Source organism: Ambystoma mexicanum, chromosome 1p (genome assembly GCF_040938575.1).
Source record: "Ambystoma mexicanum isolate Mex_15411 chromosome 1p, UKY_AmexF1_1, whole genome shotgun sequence".
In the NCBI taxonomy this organism is placed as follows: Eukaryota; Metazoa; Chordata; class Amphibia; order Caudata; family Ambystomatidae; genus Ambystoma; species Ambystoma mexicanum.
This window is the reverse complement of record NC_090921.1, coordinates 1,040,830,080-1,040,847,794: the sequence shown is the minus strand read 5'-3', so window position 1 is coordinate 1,040,847,794 and position 17,715 is coordinate 1,040,830,080. Positions and strand designations below refer to the sequence as shown.

Below are 17,715 nucleotides of genomic sequence, written 5' to 3'. Positions count from 1 at the left end.
AAAAACCTATGAAATTCAATGAAAAAACTTTGTTAAACGGACGTTATGGTTAAGTTGCGCTACTAAAAACCTATGAAATTCAGTGAAAAAACTTTGTTAAAGGGACGTTATGGTTCCAAGTAAAACCGAAAAACACTTGAAATTCGCCAGTTATGGTAAGCTAAGCAACCATAACTCACGCCACCACCGTGCACTGCTAAGACTAACACCCACGACATCAAAGATGACATCACAAATGTCATTTATGACATCACTGATGACATCACATGTCTGGCTCACTCCTTTTTCTTTTGCTGACATATCTAGGCCACATGGTTTTCTTCAGTAACAGTCAGAAACTAAAACATTTATTTTATTTGTAGACGTATCCTTCAAGTAGGTTCTTACACTAATTCCCTTAGAGTCCAGTCACATCATATGAAACATATACATACGGGAAGACACAAGCTTGAAAGACAGAAATCCTTTTTGTGCATAAAGATAATCAATAGTCTTATCAGCACTTTCTGATAGTTCTGTTGTTTTTTATGGCTGTACTTTCCCTGTATATGGTCATATTTGTATACATTGTACTCACACTACTTTCCTTAGGGTCCAATCACATCAAATGATCCATGTACATTGGGTAAATAGCAGCTTTGAAACAGAGCAATCATTTATTTGCATGAAAATAATCAGTTAAGTTATGAATTGTTTCTGCTACTACTTGTGCTTTTTTGCTAACTTCACTTTCCCTGTATATACCCGTATGTGTTCTTGTCTCTTTGTGTTTTGTCTATAGTAATGCAATTATGTAATACATGAGTTTTATTACATATTTCACAGTACACAAAAATCTATTAAGAAAGCAATTATCATTTCATTATTCAACATATTAATATTACAAATATTATACATTCATCTTGTACGCTGCACACAATGCTATGTTTCTGCATGAGTAGCTTAGTATACTAGATAGAACCCCATAATAGAATGCTATTTATATCAATGCATCGTTCAATGCACTAATTAGGTTATGATATTTATTGCAATGATCCTTGACACTTTTTTCGCAACATTATAATAAGAATCTCTTGTACAATTATTTCATGAAAAGTACATACACATGTGATGTCATCAGTGATGTCATCAATGACATTTGTGATGTCATCTTTGATGTTGTGGGTGTTAGTCTTAGCAGTGCACGGTGGTGGCGCGAGTTATGGTTGCTTAGCTTACCATAACGGTCGAATTTCAAGGGTTTTTTGGTTTTACTTGGAACCATAACGTCCCTTTAACAACGTGTTTTTTACTGAATTTCATAGGTTTTTAGTAGCGCAACTTAACCATAACATCCCTTTTAACAAAGTTTTTTCACTGAATATATGAATATATATATATATATATATAGAGAGAGAGCTGTGTGAGGAGTTATTCGTTTGCATTCACTAGAAGCATCCCACCAAGGCCTTTCATCATGCAGTAGGACTGAGCAACAGAACATGGTATCTTAACCCCTTAAGTGCCAAGGGCAAGGTATCTCGTCCTTGGGATTACCTCCCTGTTGCCAAGGACGAGATATCTCGTCCTTGGCACTTAAGGGGTTAATAAAACAGAAAACTTTAGAAGGCATTGAATGGCGAAATACCAAAATCACCAAAAAATTCCTTGGCACTGGGGGGGAAAACCCATGGCATTTAAAATGCACATGTTTCCGAAGTAAACCCTGCACAGCTTCACTATCACTCTGAGGGGTTTGGGCTGTCTCCCTCACCCAGAATTATTCTTACTCCCTACCCTTTAATAATCTTCACCGAAACGTTACCATCTGAACAATGGCAGTACAAGCATTTCTAATGTATAGAGGGGGGTGGCTAAGGGACTACAAAGTTTATTCTTCCTAAAACACCCAGAAGAGTTGTTGGGCAACGGCAGGAAAAGCATCTCAAACACTTTGCCAATGTGCCTCACCTCTACCTGCTAAAATCCTGGTGGCCTTGACCATGGAATCAGGACATTGCATCACCTTGTCAAGCATGTGCAACCCCCTCAACTCAATGGAGACAAAGGGCTATGTTCTCAAATATTTTTTTGGCGCATCTGCTCACTTGCACCCCAAAAAGGAGAGACCCAACTCACAAAGGGCATCTGAACGAGCGCATCTTGGATCCGCTCATTCAGATGTTCTTTTTCCCCTTTGCGCATTTGCGTGAATAAGGGGGCGTTTATGGGCATTTTAAAGCGCATCCCGAATTTACAAACGCGATGTGCTTTTAAATGCCCAGAAACGACGGCCTTCCCCCCCTGCGCCTGTTTAGAACAGGCGTAAATCACATCAGCGTCATTACTGACTCTGTCAGGATTTGTTTTTGAAGTATCAGAGCCGCAGGTTAAACCGCAGCCGACACACTGGCATGTCCATCCCCCAGATGGGGATGGAAATGCTTTTTGTTTTCTCTGTCATTTCACCAAGGCGGGTCCTTTCACGGCTGGAGCGTGCTCCCAACACTAATGTATGCAAGAGGACTGGACACTGCATCTTTGTGCAATTGTTCACCCACTCCTGAAATGCTAAATCACCTTTGAGAGGAAGGTGACCTGAGTATTTCAGAAAAGAGTGCAACTGAAAGGAGCGCATTCTCTGCAAGTTGCGCCCATTCATTTTGATTCTGGCCCAGAAGCTCTTGCCCGTAATAGCCACTTGTCACTCTGAACAGTATGACTCACTGATGTTGTGGGCCTCAGGTTAAGCAGTGGCCTAGAGAGAATAGGTTGACGTCAGACACCCGCTCCACATTCGTAAATCAAGCATTCTTCATTTCTTCTGCAGGTGCAGCCATGTGTGGAGCTGGTGGACGCTTTGCGCCAGGTTGTGGGCAGCGAGAACCTTTCTACAGCAATGCCAGTTCGGGAGCAACATGGTCGAGATGAATCCATGCACAGGTGAGGGCCCTGCTAGATGAATATACCCTTGAGAGATAGCTGAGCGAGTTAAGTACTGTTCAAATATGAAGGTCAAGGAGTACGAGTTTCGAATGGGTGATAATTGTTATGTTATGTTAATTTGCATGTATATAGCGCCTTATGTACCATTGGTATGGTCTCAAGGCACTGGTAGGTTGAACGCCCTCTGGAACCGAAGTTCAAGTCAGTACTTCTATTCAGTAGAGAGAATAGAGTCAAAGGTGCGTGTGAGGATATGTGTGCAGCTGATGTGGCATTCGTGTGATTGCTGTTTCTTAGCGGTAGGTGTGGTGGTTGAGAGAGTAAGTGTTCGTTCTGGCAGATTTTTATCCAGACCGATTCTGGCTGGGTTAGGCCTGAGGAGGACGCCTAGGCTGGCGGGTGTGTAACCAGCAGTGTTTAGTTAGAGTGATGGGGAGTATGAGGCAGATGATGGTATGAGAACAGCTATACCGAATGGTGTCATAGTATCGCTGTGCTCTAGCTGAGTGGTGGTGTAAAGAAGAGAGTAAGCATGGAGATGTGGTATGGTGGTTTACTTTAGGTGTTTTAGATTGGGCCCACTCCAATAGTTCCATGTACTCCATTCGTTTCATGTACTCCGACTGTTCCATGCATTACGACTGTTTCAAGCACTCAAAACTGTTATTTTCCATGCTCTTTCAAACGTTCCATGCACTCCAAACCATTCCATGTAAGTCGCGCAATTCTATGCACTCCAATCCGTACCATGCACTCCAATCCGTACCATGCACACCAATTCCCTTCCATGCACACCAATTCCCTTCCATGCACACCAATCTGTTCCATGCACTCTAATCTATTTTATGCACTCCAACCATTTTATGCACTCCAACCATTTTATGCAATGCTTCTTTCATTCGTTCTACCCAGGTTATCCTTTATCCATGCATCATCCATCCACATACGTCCTCTTCACACGTTCCATCCACTTCACTGGTTCCATCCACTTCACCCGTTCCATCCACCTCACCGGTTCCAAACACATCACCCGTTCATCCACCTAGTTCATCCGTTCTACCATTTCATCCGTTCCATTCACTTCACCCATTCTACACGCGTTCATCCGTTCCATCGACATACTTCACCCGTTACATCCACATGTTTCACCCGTACCTTCCACATGTTTCACCCGTACCTTCCACATGTTTCACCCGTACCTTCCACATGTTTCACCCGTACCTTCCACATGTTTCACCCGTTCCATCCACATACTTCACCCGTTCCATCCATGTACTTCACCTGTTGGCTCCATATACTTCACCCATTCCATCCATATACTTCACACGTTCCATCCACATACTTCAGCTTTTCCGTCCACATATTTCACCCTTCCCACCCTGTTCATCATTTCTGCATTGTTCGTCCGTACCACCCGGTTTGTCCGTACCACCCGGTTCATCCATTCCACCCAGTTCATCCGTTCCACTCACATACTTCACTTGTTCCAACCCCATACTTCCATACTTCCTCCGTTCCAACTACATTTTTCATTTGATAGATCCACTTCACCCGTTCCATCCACATACTTCAATCGTTCTATTCAATATATTTGACCCATTTTGTCCACACACTTCACCCGTTCCTTCCTCATACTTTATCCGTCTCATCTATATACATCACCTGTTCTTCTAGATCCATTCTCCGTTCCTGCCACCCACTACTCCCGTTTCTTCCCTTTACTACATCCGTTCCTTCCAGCCACTTCACCCGTTCATCCACATACATCACCCGTTTGCTCCACGCTCTACACCTGCTCCGCACTCTACACCCGTTCCGCACTCATGTAGGATGAATGAACGAAGTGAGTGGGGCAGATGAAGTCGGTAAAGTGGATGATGCTCCGCACTCAACACCCGCTCCTCGCTCTGCACTCTACACCTGCTTCGCACTCTACACCCTCTCTGCACTCTACGCCCGCTCCACACTCTACATCCGCTTCGTACCCACACCATACTCTATATCCGCTCAACACCCTACATTGGCTGAACACCACCGCACACTACATCCGCTCAACACCTTACGTCTGTTCAAGACCATCATGCCCTACATCCTCTCAAAACCCTAAATCTGTTCGACATTCTACATCCGCTCCACTCTATTAACCACTCACACAACCTACATTCGCACCACAACCTACATCTGCACCACGCTCTTATCTGTTCCACGCTCTCATCCGCTCCATGCCCTCATTCATTTTGCTTTCTCATCCGCTCTATGCACTCGCCCGCTCTGTGCACTCGCCCGCTCTGTGCACTCGCCCGCTCTGTGCACTCGCCCGCTCTGTGCACTCGCCCGCTCTACGCACTCGCCCGCTCTACGCACTCGCCCGCTCTACGCACTCATCCGTTCTACGCGCTTCATCCACTTTACCGACTTCATCTGCCCCACTCACTTCGTTCATTCATCCTACATTATCGGTTCAGCCCATGTCACTTGTCATACGCACTCGATCCGTTCTGTGCTCTCCATCTGACCCATGCACTACACCCGTCTCATGTACTTGAATTGTCTATTCTGTACTTTCCATTTATGCCATGCACTCATACATTCCATGCCATCTGTATGTGTACTCATCAGTCTCCTGTATTCATCTTTCCATCCTCTTCTCTTTATTAATTTCGTCCATTGCAATCATTACATCCATTTCATTAATTTCAAACGCATTACTGTTTTCGTATGATTTATTCTTTTTATCCACTCACTGCTTTGATCTACTTTACTCCTTCTATTCTGTTCATCCTTTTAGTTTACATTAGCGGTTATTAGTTGTCGATTTTTTTTGCTTGGATCTTGAAGTTGTGTTGTTATTTGTCTTATTGTTATTTAAGATCTAGTAATTTGGGTTAGTTGAATTGTTGTTATCCGCTTTATTCCTCGCATCCAACATTGATCCTCTTGTCCATTGCATTTATTTTGTCCATTTCGTTAATTTCAGCCAATTTATGGCTCTCGTACAACATATTCTTTTTATCTACATCGCAGGTTTGATCCTTTTTACTCATTCTATTTTGTTTGTCCTTTTTAGCTAACCAATAGAGGTTAATTAGTTTTCGATTTGTCACTTGGATCATGATGCTACATTGCTATTTATGATCTAGTATTTGGTACAGTCATTGAGATGCTGTAATTCAGTTTGAGTATGGGGTTGGTTTTAGGGGAAGAGCCAAGTTTTCAGTAATTTCTGGAAAGACATGAGGTCTTCAGTGAGGCAGATGTGGGGTGGCACTCATCCGCTATCACAACTTTACCTGCTATAACTATGCAGCTGACACCCAGATCATCTGCAAAATCCCTAGAATACCAGCCTCACCCCAACCTGATATCTCCTCCTGCCTCTGTGCTATTAACCAATGGATGATGGTCAACCACCTTCTCGTCAACCCTGGTAAAACAGAAATCCTAATATGTGACAAAACCGCTCTCATACCCCAACCGATTCCCTGACCACACACCCTAGGAACCCCACCTGCAGCTTCTACATCAGTAAAAACATGTACACTAGTCTCAGACCTATATTGATTTTGATTTTGAAATATTTATATTGCACGGTTAACAAACTGAATCGTATCTAGCCGCACAATAAACTGAACATCACTGCCACAGTCACGTAGGGAGACTGCCAACGATCAGACCAAACTGACTAGCCAGATCCATTTTAGTGTGACTCACCTATTCCAGCTTCTTGAATAGGCGTGTTTTCAAAGCCCTGCAGAACTGGTATAACTATTTGAGGGCTCTGATCTCCAGAGGTAGCCTTTTAAATAATTTTGGGCCATCTACTCTGAATCTGTGATCACCTCTAAACAATGATTCGCAGGTATTTCCAGTAGCAATTTATCACTAGAACGCACCTAACTTTCTTGGATGGGTGTAATGGAGCCAAGTTGTTTACGCCCTTAAACACTAGGCACATCATTTTAAAATCTATTTACTCCTTGGCAGTAAGCCAGTGCTAAGATCAATGGGGTCTGAAGATTAGGGAGGACTTCCAAACTCTAAATATCAAACTCACTGCAGCATTTTGGGCTTTTTGCAGGCTCTGCATTTGATTAAGTGGGATTCCTGCCAGCAGTTTGTTATAATTATTTAAGTGGGAATTCACCATGGCCACAACCACCACTGAGTGGTCCTAAACTTCAATAAATGGAAGAGCCTGTCGCAGGAGTGCCAAAAACAGACTGTACCTTTGCACCGACCCTAGGTTTTCCTGCCAGCAGCTTACGTTTTTGATTTTGGGAGCAAACAATAAGTCTGGGCCCAGGAAGCGTGGTGGATCTGGGCACTTATTATGGTTAAGAAGATGTTACGGGCCGAACAAGGTTACTTCCGTTTTGCTGGCATTCAACAGAAGCCGGTTAGATGACATTGTGAGAAACCCAAAGATATCTCACTTGCTAGTCCCTGAGGAATTGGTCTGAACCCGGCTAAGGGAGACTAATTGTATAAAGAAGGAGATCTGAGCCCGACTGAGGGGGAGCCGGGGTGAACCGTGAGTCACCCGAGAAAGAATAGCCCACAAACATTGTGAAAGAGGATCTGAGCCCGGAAGAGGGGGGATCCAAAGTTCCGATCATTAATGTAAGGAATCTGAGTCCGGCTGAGGGGGTGTCATACATCCTTCATCCCAGTGCAGTCCTTGCCCACTGTGCCCCAGGCTTTCCCCCACACAAAACACCAGACAGCACGCTCTCGTAGCCGTCACGTTACCCACCTGCAGCATCAGGGGCTCAAAGGCACGCTGCTGGGTTCCCGCGCACCATTTCTCCGTGCTTGGCGGCTTTCTTGGCAGCTCTGTACGAAACGGAGTCCCTCCATCACAACATACAGAAAGAACGTCTGGCCCGGTAATCGATCACGTGACGTGGTTTCTCGGACTGCTCCTGCTCATGCCTTCCCGTCACGTGGTGCACGCATTGAAACACGCGATCTTCCAAACAGGAAATAAAACAGCTGCTCTCCCAGCGAGCGTTGCTTCTCAGCTGTTTACTCGGCGTTTGGCGTTCTTGGACTTCGGATTGTGTTTTCTGGTTTCTACGATTACGGACTGTGTATTCCGGACTTCTTTTGCCTTATCCTTCCACAATCTTGTACCCAGTGATTTCACGGCTAGACCACGGATTGTTTCATGGACTGCATTTGGTCTTCCCTTGGTAACTTTGGATACCTTCAGACTTTGGAACTCGGGCTTCCAGAGCTACGTGCTGCAAGTAGCCCTGGTTCATTGACTCTGCCTTTTCTGCATTCAGGTGCTGCTAGTGGGCTAACTGGTTTCTTTCCTTCAACCCGTGGCCCTTCCCATTCTCCAGCATTATAGAACAGGTCTACACACTGATACCCGACCCTCCATCAGATCTTCCCTCTGCTCCTTCATCTGGTAGGTGCTTGTTTATTCCATATTACTGATACTGCAGGACATATCTATTTGACCTGTTTGCTTAACCTACCCATTTTCTTACAGCATCCACTCGGAGGACTCGGTGTTCCTGTTCTTTCACCACCAGTGGCTCTAATCCTCAAACAGCGAGTAGTTTCTATTCTTCGCTGTTTGTGGCTTAGGGACGGAGGTCCATTACTTCACGCTACAATCAAGTCTTGACATGGGGAAACCCGGGGTGAATGGTGAATCACCTGAATTGAGTACTGGTAAAAATCCAGAGGAGGAAAATAATGTATTGTTTGTTTTGTGGCATCAGACCATACGCATGAAGAGACTTTGATAGGCAAAGAGAATTGGGCACAGAAGGCCCTGATGCTAATGATTGAACTGGAGCCTCGTGCTAAAGAAGCTAGAGATTGTGCTACTCTCGAGTGAACCGCCTTGTCCCGTCCTAAAAACGCGTGGAAAGGATGCCAATGGCCTGCACATCCTGACATATCATTTTTGTGAACACTTCTTTCTTTTTCATAAACACTACCCCCACAATATTAGAGTTTAGAGGTAAAGATTGGCAATCGTTTTTTTTGTATAGGCCCTTTTTATTTTGGCGAGACACCACTAGGACTGCATTATTATTATTTGATGGTCTTAGCTTGCTCCCATCTGTAGATTTAGGGTTAGAAAGGTGTTCATCATACCCTTGTTGAAGGTCAGTAAACACCCCTGAACTGTGGTCACTTGTGTCTGTCTTACTGTTGATATCATGCCTTACTTACATGTGGTGTCAGGACTGGGATTTGAACCCACGCCTCCAGTCGGAGACCAGAATCTTAGTCATAGACTCTCAGACCCCTCTATTGCCACAAAAGAATCAATAGGCTTTGATATCTGTAGCAGTAGAGGGGCTACTATACCTCCAGGCAAAAGGGGAATAATTCCTACGGACTTTGTTTTGATACCCCCTCCTGGGTGTTATATAAGATTGGCCCTAAAATCTGTCCTGGCCTCGAAGTTTGGTATAGACGTTCTTGCAGGCGTCATTGATCCTGAGTTCTGGGGACACATAAAGGTTTTCTTACAGAACAATGGTGAAACCCATTTGAAGTACATTGTGGGGAAAAAATTGCACAAGGAATTTTTGAAAGGGCTCCATTTCCTTGTTTTAAGGAGGGTGAACCAGAAGAAACAGAGAGAGGTACCGTAGGCTTTGGGGGAAGCTGATGAATCATCTAACACTGAAGAGAAAATGAAGAAGAACTTGCCATCTTTCCCGACCTGGCCTTTGCCCCCAGCGAAACAACCCAGCCCTCGCTGAGACTTTCTTAAAAGCAATTCCCGAAGGGGAGGAAGTAGAGAAGGAAAGTCCTTTTTTTCTTCTTAAAGCAAGGATTACTGTATAGAAAAGAAATATCCACAGAAGGCCCAAGTAAAACTCAGTAATCCCCAAAACCACTGGAAAATCCTACTAGAGATTGTGCATTCTCATCTGACAGGGGGACACTTGGGACAATTCAAGACACAGGCACACATCAGTGGGAAGTTTTACTTGCCAGGTATCCATGCTGATATGAAAAACTTTATTCAGACATGTGAAATATGTCAGAACATCCCATTGCATGCCCCTCTGAATCCTTTTACCAATAATAGAAGTCTCTCAAGGATTGCGATGCACATCATTGGACCTTTAGAAACCTTTAGACTGGGTAACAAATATGTGCTTGTGATTGTTTACTAACAACCAGATAACCCAAGACATTACCTATGCGGAACAACACCACCCAGCAGATTCTAAAGCACCTCCTACCATATTTTTCCAGAGTTGGCTTTCCTAAGGAAATCCTGATGGATCAACGATCCAATTTCATGAGCAAGCGCATGGGGAATTCAAGGAGCTGCTACATATTACAACCTTACGAACTTCAGTTTACCATCCCCAAACAGACGGATTGGTAGAAAGATTCAACAAAACACTCAAAATGATCCAAAGGAAGTTGGTAGATAAGGACGGGGAGGACTGGGACTGTATGATATCCTGGGCACTATTTGCAGTAAGGAAAAGCCCCTCAGGAATCACTGCATTCTCTCCTTTTGAACTACTTTATGGATGAGAACCTAGAGATGTCCAGGACATGCTCTGGGAGATCTGGCAAGAAAGAGAAGAGGCAACCATTCCCCTTTTGGAAACCGGTACCAGACTGCAAGAGCATATGAGACTTGTACGAAATCTAGTCTCTACTCGTATGGAAAAAGCCCAAGCCCAACAAGTCTATCTATGGCAAAAAGGGAAACCTAAGATCGTTTTCCATAGGAGACAAAGTATTGGTCCCCTTGCCTACCTCTGAAAACAAACTTGTCTCCAAGTGACATGGGCCATTTGAAATATTGGAATGAACAGGAACCTGTATTGATAAGGTAGCACAACCTGACGGGAAACAAAAGGTCCATCTATAGCACGTAAATCTCGTGGAAAGAAAACCCAACTGCCACCAATGCCATGATAATATCCTTTTTGGTACCAGAAGAAATACATAACTTTGAATTCATTCCTCAAGAGCTATCTAATCAACAACAAGAAGATTTAAAGGATTTAGTTATTACATTTCCCGATGTATTCTCGGAGGAACCAGGAAGACTGAAAGGCACTTCTCACTACATTAGAACACCGAAGGGAAAAGTGATCCAGCTGAAACCATATAGACTCCCGGAAGGCCGTAAACAGATAGTGGTTGAGGAAGTGAATCAAATGTTAAGAGTGAATATTATCGAACCCTCTTCAAGCCCATGGTCCTCCCCTATAGTATTGGTCACAAAACCTGACCATTCCTGGAATGTTTTGCATAGACTTCTGCCAAGTTAATGCCATTTCCGATTTCAATGCCTATCCCATGCCACACATCGATGACTTGATTGATAAACTTGGAAACGCCACTTTTCTATCGACCTTAGACTTAACCAAGGGGTACTGGCAGGTCCCAGTGAATGGTCCTGATAAGGAAAAGACAGCTTTCTCGACACCCCTGGGACTGTTCCAGTTCAAAGTCCTCCCTTTTGGCTTACACTGGGCTACAGCCACTTGCCAACGACTTATGGGCAGAATATTACAGCCCTACTCTGATTTCTGTGGAGCTTATATTGACGATAGTCATTTATGGTAAAACCTGGGAAGACCATCTCTTCACTGTTATGAGAGACCTCAGAGAAGCCGGCCTAACTGCCAATCCATCCAAATGCAGACTAGCCCAATCAGCCATGAAATACCTCGGCCTCTTTGTAGGCAATGGTAGTGTCCAACCTCAATGCGAGAAAGTGAAGACCTTCCTAGGTACCCCTACGCCTAAAACTAAAAGAGACCTCAGAGCCTTCTTAGGGTTAATTGGTTATTACCATAGGTTTATCCCAAACTTCTCAGACAGGACAGCTAGGCTGACAGACAAATTAAAGAAGCTGAACCCCAGAAAATCAATTGGACTGACGAGGATGATATATGTTACAACAACCTAAAACATACCCTGTGCCAGAACCCGATCCTAAAGGTAGTATATTTCTCGAAGGAATTTGTATTACAAACAGACACATCCCTTCTAGGGCTTGGAGCAGTCTTGTTGCAAATTTTTGACGGATTAGGACATCCTGTTTTTATTTACATGAAAAATATTACTCTGTGGTGGAATTAGAGGCCCTTGCCATCAAGTGTGCCATTAACCACCTTCGATACTACCTCCTAGGAAGGAAGTTCACACTTGTCAGAGATGATTCTCCACTAGTTTGGATTAGCCAAGGGAAAGTTTCTAACCCTCAAGTCATGCAATGGTACTTAGACCTGCAACCCTACTGATTCACTGTGGAGCACCGTAAAAGCAAAGACCAAGGGAACGTGGATTTCCTTTTTCGGTTCCCTTGTGATAAGGGAAGGGTATGTGAGAAACCTGAAAGTGTCTTACCACTAGTCCCCGGAGTTCTGTCATCCAGGAGGCCAGGACACGGCCATCGCTTTTGGATACAGTTCCTCGGGGTGGACCAGTGTGGGAGGATCACCTGGATGAGGGGTCTTCGGGGAGGGGAAGTGGGATACGGACGGCGAGACGCAGTATCCACTTCCCTGTAACACCTTTTCCCCATCCTACCAGGTAGGATACTTTGGAACTCAATCCCCCTTTTCCATTACAAACACTTTCTTATGGACAGCTCACTGTGAGAGAAAACAGACTAACAACCGAGCGGTATACCTGACATGTCCCAATACAAGGGTCAGGCAATTGCTGATCATTACACACACCTGACTTCCACCACACTTCCCCCACATGGATAAAAGGCAGAGCACGAAAGCACACTCTGAGCAAGGCAAAACACACGTGGAAGCAGCAATTCCAAGATGGCAGTTTATTACAAGGAGAAAGATGGCAAGACTGAAGAGGGTTGAAAGGAGGGAAGTGCCTATGACCTTTTCAGGGGAAGACTGTTACTTTCATAGGGCCTTCGAGAATAAGAAACCTAAGACCTGAAATCAATGCTGAAGAGGCCTGCATTTTGTGCCAGAGGTACCCGGGGCTCTCCTGCGTCGATAACCAAGGCAGGGAGGAGCTTTTTCCGCTGTGGTACTGTCCTTGGATCCTACATCAAAGCAGCACCAGTAAAGTCAGCACAGTCGGTCAGTTGGGGGGACTGATACCAGAACGACTGTGTTGAAACCAAGGTTGCAATCACAACAAATTCTACAATATTTAAGGTCATACCTTAAAGTCCTTATCCTATGTTGCTTTAATAACGGAAACGGCTACTGTTGTGGCTATTTCAAATAAAATGGACAAAAATATATAGTGCATGACATTTCCTAGCTGCTGAGTTTCACAAGGACATATCAGTTCATAGTCACCACTTCCCTTCCATTTTCCTGAGACCAGTATTCCCGCAGGTAGGCTAGTGCATAATCTATGAGTTGGGCCCCCCCTTACACCTTTACCAGAGAAATCCTTTCTAGTTTGATTCCCTTAGTTCATTTAGGCATTACTGATCTCCAGCCTGACAAAGTTAATGAAGGTTAGGAAGCATTGCCTTTGATTCAAATATGTTTTGTTGGTCCTCCATCTCACTATACCTCCAGACTTTCCTGAAGTCCCCAGGACTTCTATGGGTCTCCAGGATATAGAGCACAAACTACGGGAGTCCAGTCTGACTAGCGGGGCGAACTCCCCGGGCTCCTTTTTGCCTTGCAGTACTTGCCTGCTCACCAACAGTATTGAGATGAAGAGGATGTTGTGTTCTGACATTAGGGTTGGCCTTGTAATAACAATTTGGTAACATGTCTGTGTTGAAGTTGTCAGAAAAAGTCCCAATGATGAAAAGAGGTTTATCTTGCACGCTCCATATTTGTGACTGGGTGCAGCAAAGTTTGCGCGAGGTTGTAATTTATATATGTATCCAGTGTAGTTAAATGCGAATAGGATGTGTTACAAGTGTTACATTGTGTTCAAGTTGATACATATTCGCTTTGAATGTGCGTAGAAAGATAAATGCCAAAACCACCAAATGAAATGTAAAACACGATCCAGACATGGTGTGCTATGAAGTGCTTAGAAACTGGGCAACAAGGAGTTTTCATAATGCGCATGCAAGGAAGGGGATTGGTTATAAAGAACCCACTGTGAAGAAAACATGACCGTTATTAAAAGCTGCATGCTCACTGATTACATACACATGACATTTATAAATCTACATGTAGTGAGCCTTTTTATAAATGGATTAAAATGTCAGTCATTGTTTTGCGAGGTGAATTTTAAGTGACTTTGAGAAACTGGTTTTGCAGAGTTTTCAGAAGACAGAGGATGGATAAATAAGTAACTACAACCTTAGCTGATGGTCAGCTCAGCTAAGGAACCAGCCATGGTTTTTATGGTCTGGCAGTATCGTGAAAGCAGATGTAATCTCTTAAGTGCATGGGAGCTTCAGAAGGTTTCAGCTATTTGTTTTGACCAACAATAAACATGGGGTGAAATGATACACAAGGCCAGAAGTGATCGATACTCCGGAGTTTTGATTTTTTTTCAGGATGTACCGTGTGTGCTGAAATGGTAATAGTTAGATTGGGATTTCCCAATGATGCCAAAGCAGGGGTGGGTGAGCTTGTTATCGGCAGTTCAAAGGGAACCTGTTTATTCTGCTCTCTCTCAAGTTCTTTTCAAGTATCTGTGCAAACCATGTGCATATTACATTTAGGATTAAGACATCTCGCACCAGCTGGGACTTGTAATGAATTATGTTTGTATGTGAATGTTTAAACTGTGTGATGATGTCATGACCTACCACAGATGAATCCTAAAAATAGGTGTGTTTTACGCATGAGCTAAAGATGGTAATTAAGATAACAATGACCAATGGGAATGGAGGATTTCTTTGTATAGGTTTTGACCAATCATGTTGTTGGGTGTCCTGACCCACGTTTGGACTATTGTGCTGCAACATTTGGTGCTGTGGGCTTAGAAAATCCAAGATGGCGGAAAAACCCAAATTTGCACCAAAATCCAGGAAAACCGCGCAGTTTGTGGGCACACCAAAACGGTCGCCTGACCTGCCACCCACCAGTGTGAGCGTGAGGGGCCAGAAGCGCCATGAGCGAAATCAGTGCTAAGGAATATGGTGCTGTTCAAAATCTGTTGTTATTAATGTCAAAAATGGGTGCAATACTGGTGCTCACCACTACCAGAAAGCTGACGTTTTAAAACCACCAGACACTTGTGTAAAACAGAACAAATAATCCCAAACCAGGCCAAAGAAAGACTTGCTAAGGTGGATACAATGTAAAACTATATTCTGAAATGACGGGAAGGAAGTAATTGTCTAATGTATGTATTGAAAATAGCTTGGGATGTCAGCAGCTTAAGTGAATTTGGGTTTTAAGCCACTAAAGCCACTAAAATCGAAATGTTTAGAATAAATGAGTGACCTACTTTTGAGTGTCACATAGGTTGCAATTGTTTAAATGTCATAGTTTTGAACTTAGAATCAGTGTTCTAGCTGCATGTGTAAAAATTGCAAGTTTGGTTTGAATGTAGAAAACTGGGAACCAAAGTGACATTTAGCTGAAGCCTGGCTTAAAGAGATTGAATTCTGCCTGACAACTACCCCCGACAGGAGTTGAAACTTGATCAGCAGCTGTGTTCCCAGGCCTGGCTGCATTCTGCTGCCCCTGCCAAAAGGAGATGACACCTCGCTGATTGAATTAGGGGAGTGGCACCTGGGGACTGCAGAAAACTGAACAATGAGCCTTCCTTGGCCCAGGCAAATGTTAAATTAGGGGGGTCGTAAATGGCTTCCTCTTGGAAGGAAATGGGAGGGGCGCTGCATCTGTGAGCAACTTGAGTTGGAGGAAGTGGACAAACCAGAAATTCCACCATGTGCTTTGGGAAACCACACCCCTCTGGGCCAGAGCATAATTTTAAAAAGATGGATAATTCATAGTACGGACTTGTCAAAATTATATAATTAATATAATTATTCTTGTGATTTTTCTGTGCGCATTTTAAGAGGTGTTAGAACTCTGTACCATGTTCTGAGGCAAAACCCCATGAATTATGGAGATTGCAGACATGGGGTCCACGCTAGAAAAATGAAAATTTACTGGAATATGTGTAGAAAGGCGGTGTACATTTGTGCCATTTTTGGTAAATGTCCGATATTGGTAAACCAACTAAAAATGAAAATAAGTTGTCATTTTTGAATGCAAGCTCTTAGGAACATCAGAGTTGGAACAGAAACTACCTTATGTGATATATGATGTGTATATGTAATGTAAACCACTTGTGTATCTGGGAAATGTGTTTAGTTATGAAAATGATTTTCTAAGGTAAAAGCAAAGGGGAGTGTTCTTTCTGTATGCCATAAAGATGACAGGTCAAATCAGGTCAAAGAGAAATCCTTGACCTATCAAATCGTGAGTGGGTTGGGCAAAGAAAGTTAGCATCCACACCCATTTTCAAAAGACATAAAAAGAGCCACTGGAAGCCAGACAGGGACATTCATTTTCCAGCCTTCAACTGAATTCCTGCGCAGCACGCTGACAGGGAACTCCAGAACCAGTACCCAGAAAGCAGTGCTGTATCCAGAGAGACCAGACCAGATCGCTGTGAGCTGAACCAGAGAGCTGTGACTTCAGAACCACCCGCCCGGAGTCCAGTCCAACCTGCTGACCAGACCCTGATGGCCTATGTCAAATTCATAGTGTGAGTACTTAGCCAGAACTGTGCAAAACCAATCTCTTAGCTTAAATTAATCTGATTTAAAACATTTGAACCTGTCCAGAACTGCATCATAGATTTGTGTGTCCCTTCTCCGATTTTAAACCCGTAAAAGTGTCATTTTGCCATTTTGAATCATTATTTCATTTCTGAAAATCTACCTTCACGATATCGTCCGTCTCTCTTGAACCGTTTGTGCTAGAAGCGAGATTTAACTTTCATTTTAAAGCCAAGATTCTAGGCTTTCTAACAAACCCAGAACCAACTTTCTATTCATTATACTTTTTTCCGTAATCACGCTCGACGCACTCGGAAAAAGTGCCACGATTTGCGATTTGGCTCAAATTTCTTCACTTGTCAAAATAGCAGCTTCTTGCTTGCCTTTGCTGAAATTCGTTTGCAACCTGACAATCATTCATAGAGCATTGCTAAAGTGATCCTGAACTAATTTAAAGTAGCTATCACCCACCCTGAATCTCTTATAGGGAATAAAAACCATTTTTAGCATATTTTACTTCTTTGCAAAACCACATTTAAAGTATTTTGCCTGTGTTTCAAAATCATCCCTGGTGCTATAAGCTTGCTAGGGGGGAACTGAATTTGTATTGTACTGTGATTGTATTCCTGAAGACTGTGTGTGTTACTTCAATCTCCTTACATTGCATAGGGGGGGAGTGAATTGTCAGGGGAAAAGTGATTATATTATCTTTTGCTGAAATCATATCAAGTTTATTCCTTTGTTGCTTCTTTTCCACCTGGCATTTCCTTGTACCATATAAAGCATTCTCAGCTACCTTATCCTCTATACTACTCCTAAGTAATTAAACCAGTGTGCTAGTATAACATCATCCATTGTTGATCACTGTCATATGTCTAAGTGTGATATCAAATATTAATTTATTATAAAAGTGTGATTTATATCTATTGTTTAATTTTTCAAATAAACCTTTTTAATTTGCAAAACAAACCTACTTCTTGGCTCAGTGAGGTCAGGGGGATTCAAAGAGAGGGGCGTTATATAAGGGTTTATCATCCAGAGTGTATCTTGTCATAGAAATATATAAATAAGGGCTTCTCTTGGGCGTCCCAGACGAGGCACTGACTTAGTGGGATTGCTGAATTGAATTCTCTTAACAGAGT

General features: G+C 43.3%; 1 protein-coding gene across 1 annotated transcript in view; it reads left to right on the top strand.

Moving 5' to 3' along the window:
* The window catches only part of LDHD (lactate dehydrogenase D), a 320,897-nt gene that overhangs the window by 27,614 nt on the left and 275,568 nt on the right, over positions 1-17,715 (top strand). Inside the window, exon 2 of the mRNA XM_069604235.1 lies at positions 2,810-2,922. Within this exon, the coding sequence (XP_069460336.1) occupies positions 2,810-2,922 (113 nt within the window). The remainder of the gene's footprint in view (positions 1-2,809; positions 2,923-17,715) is intronic.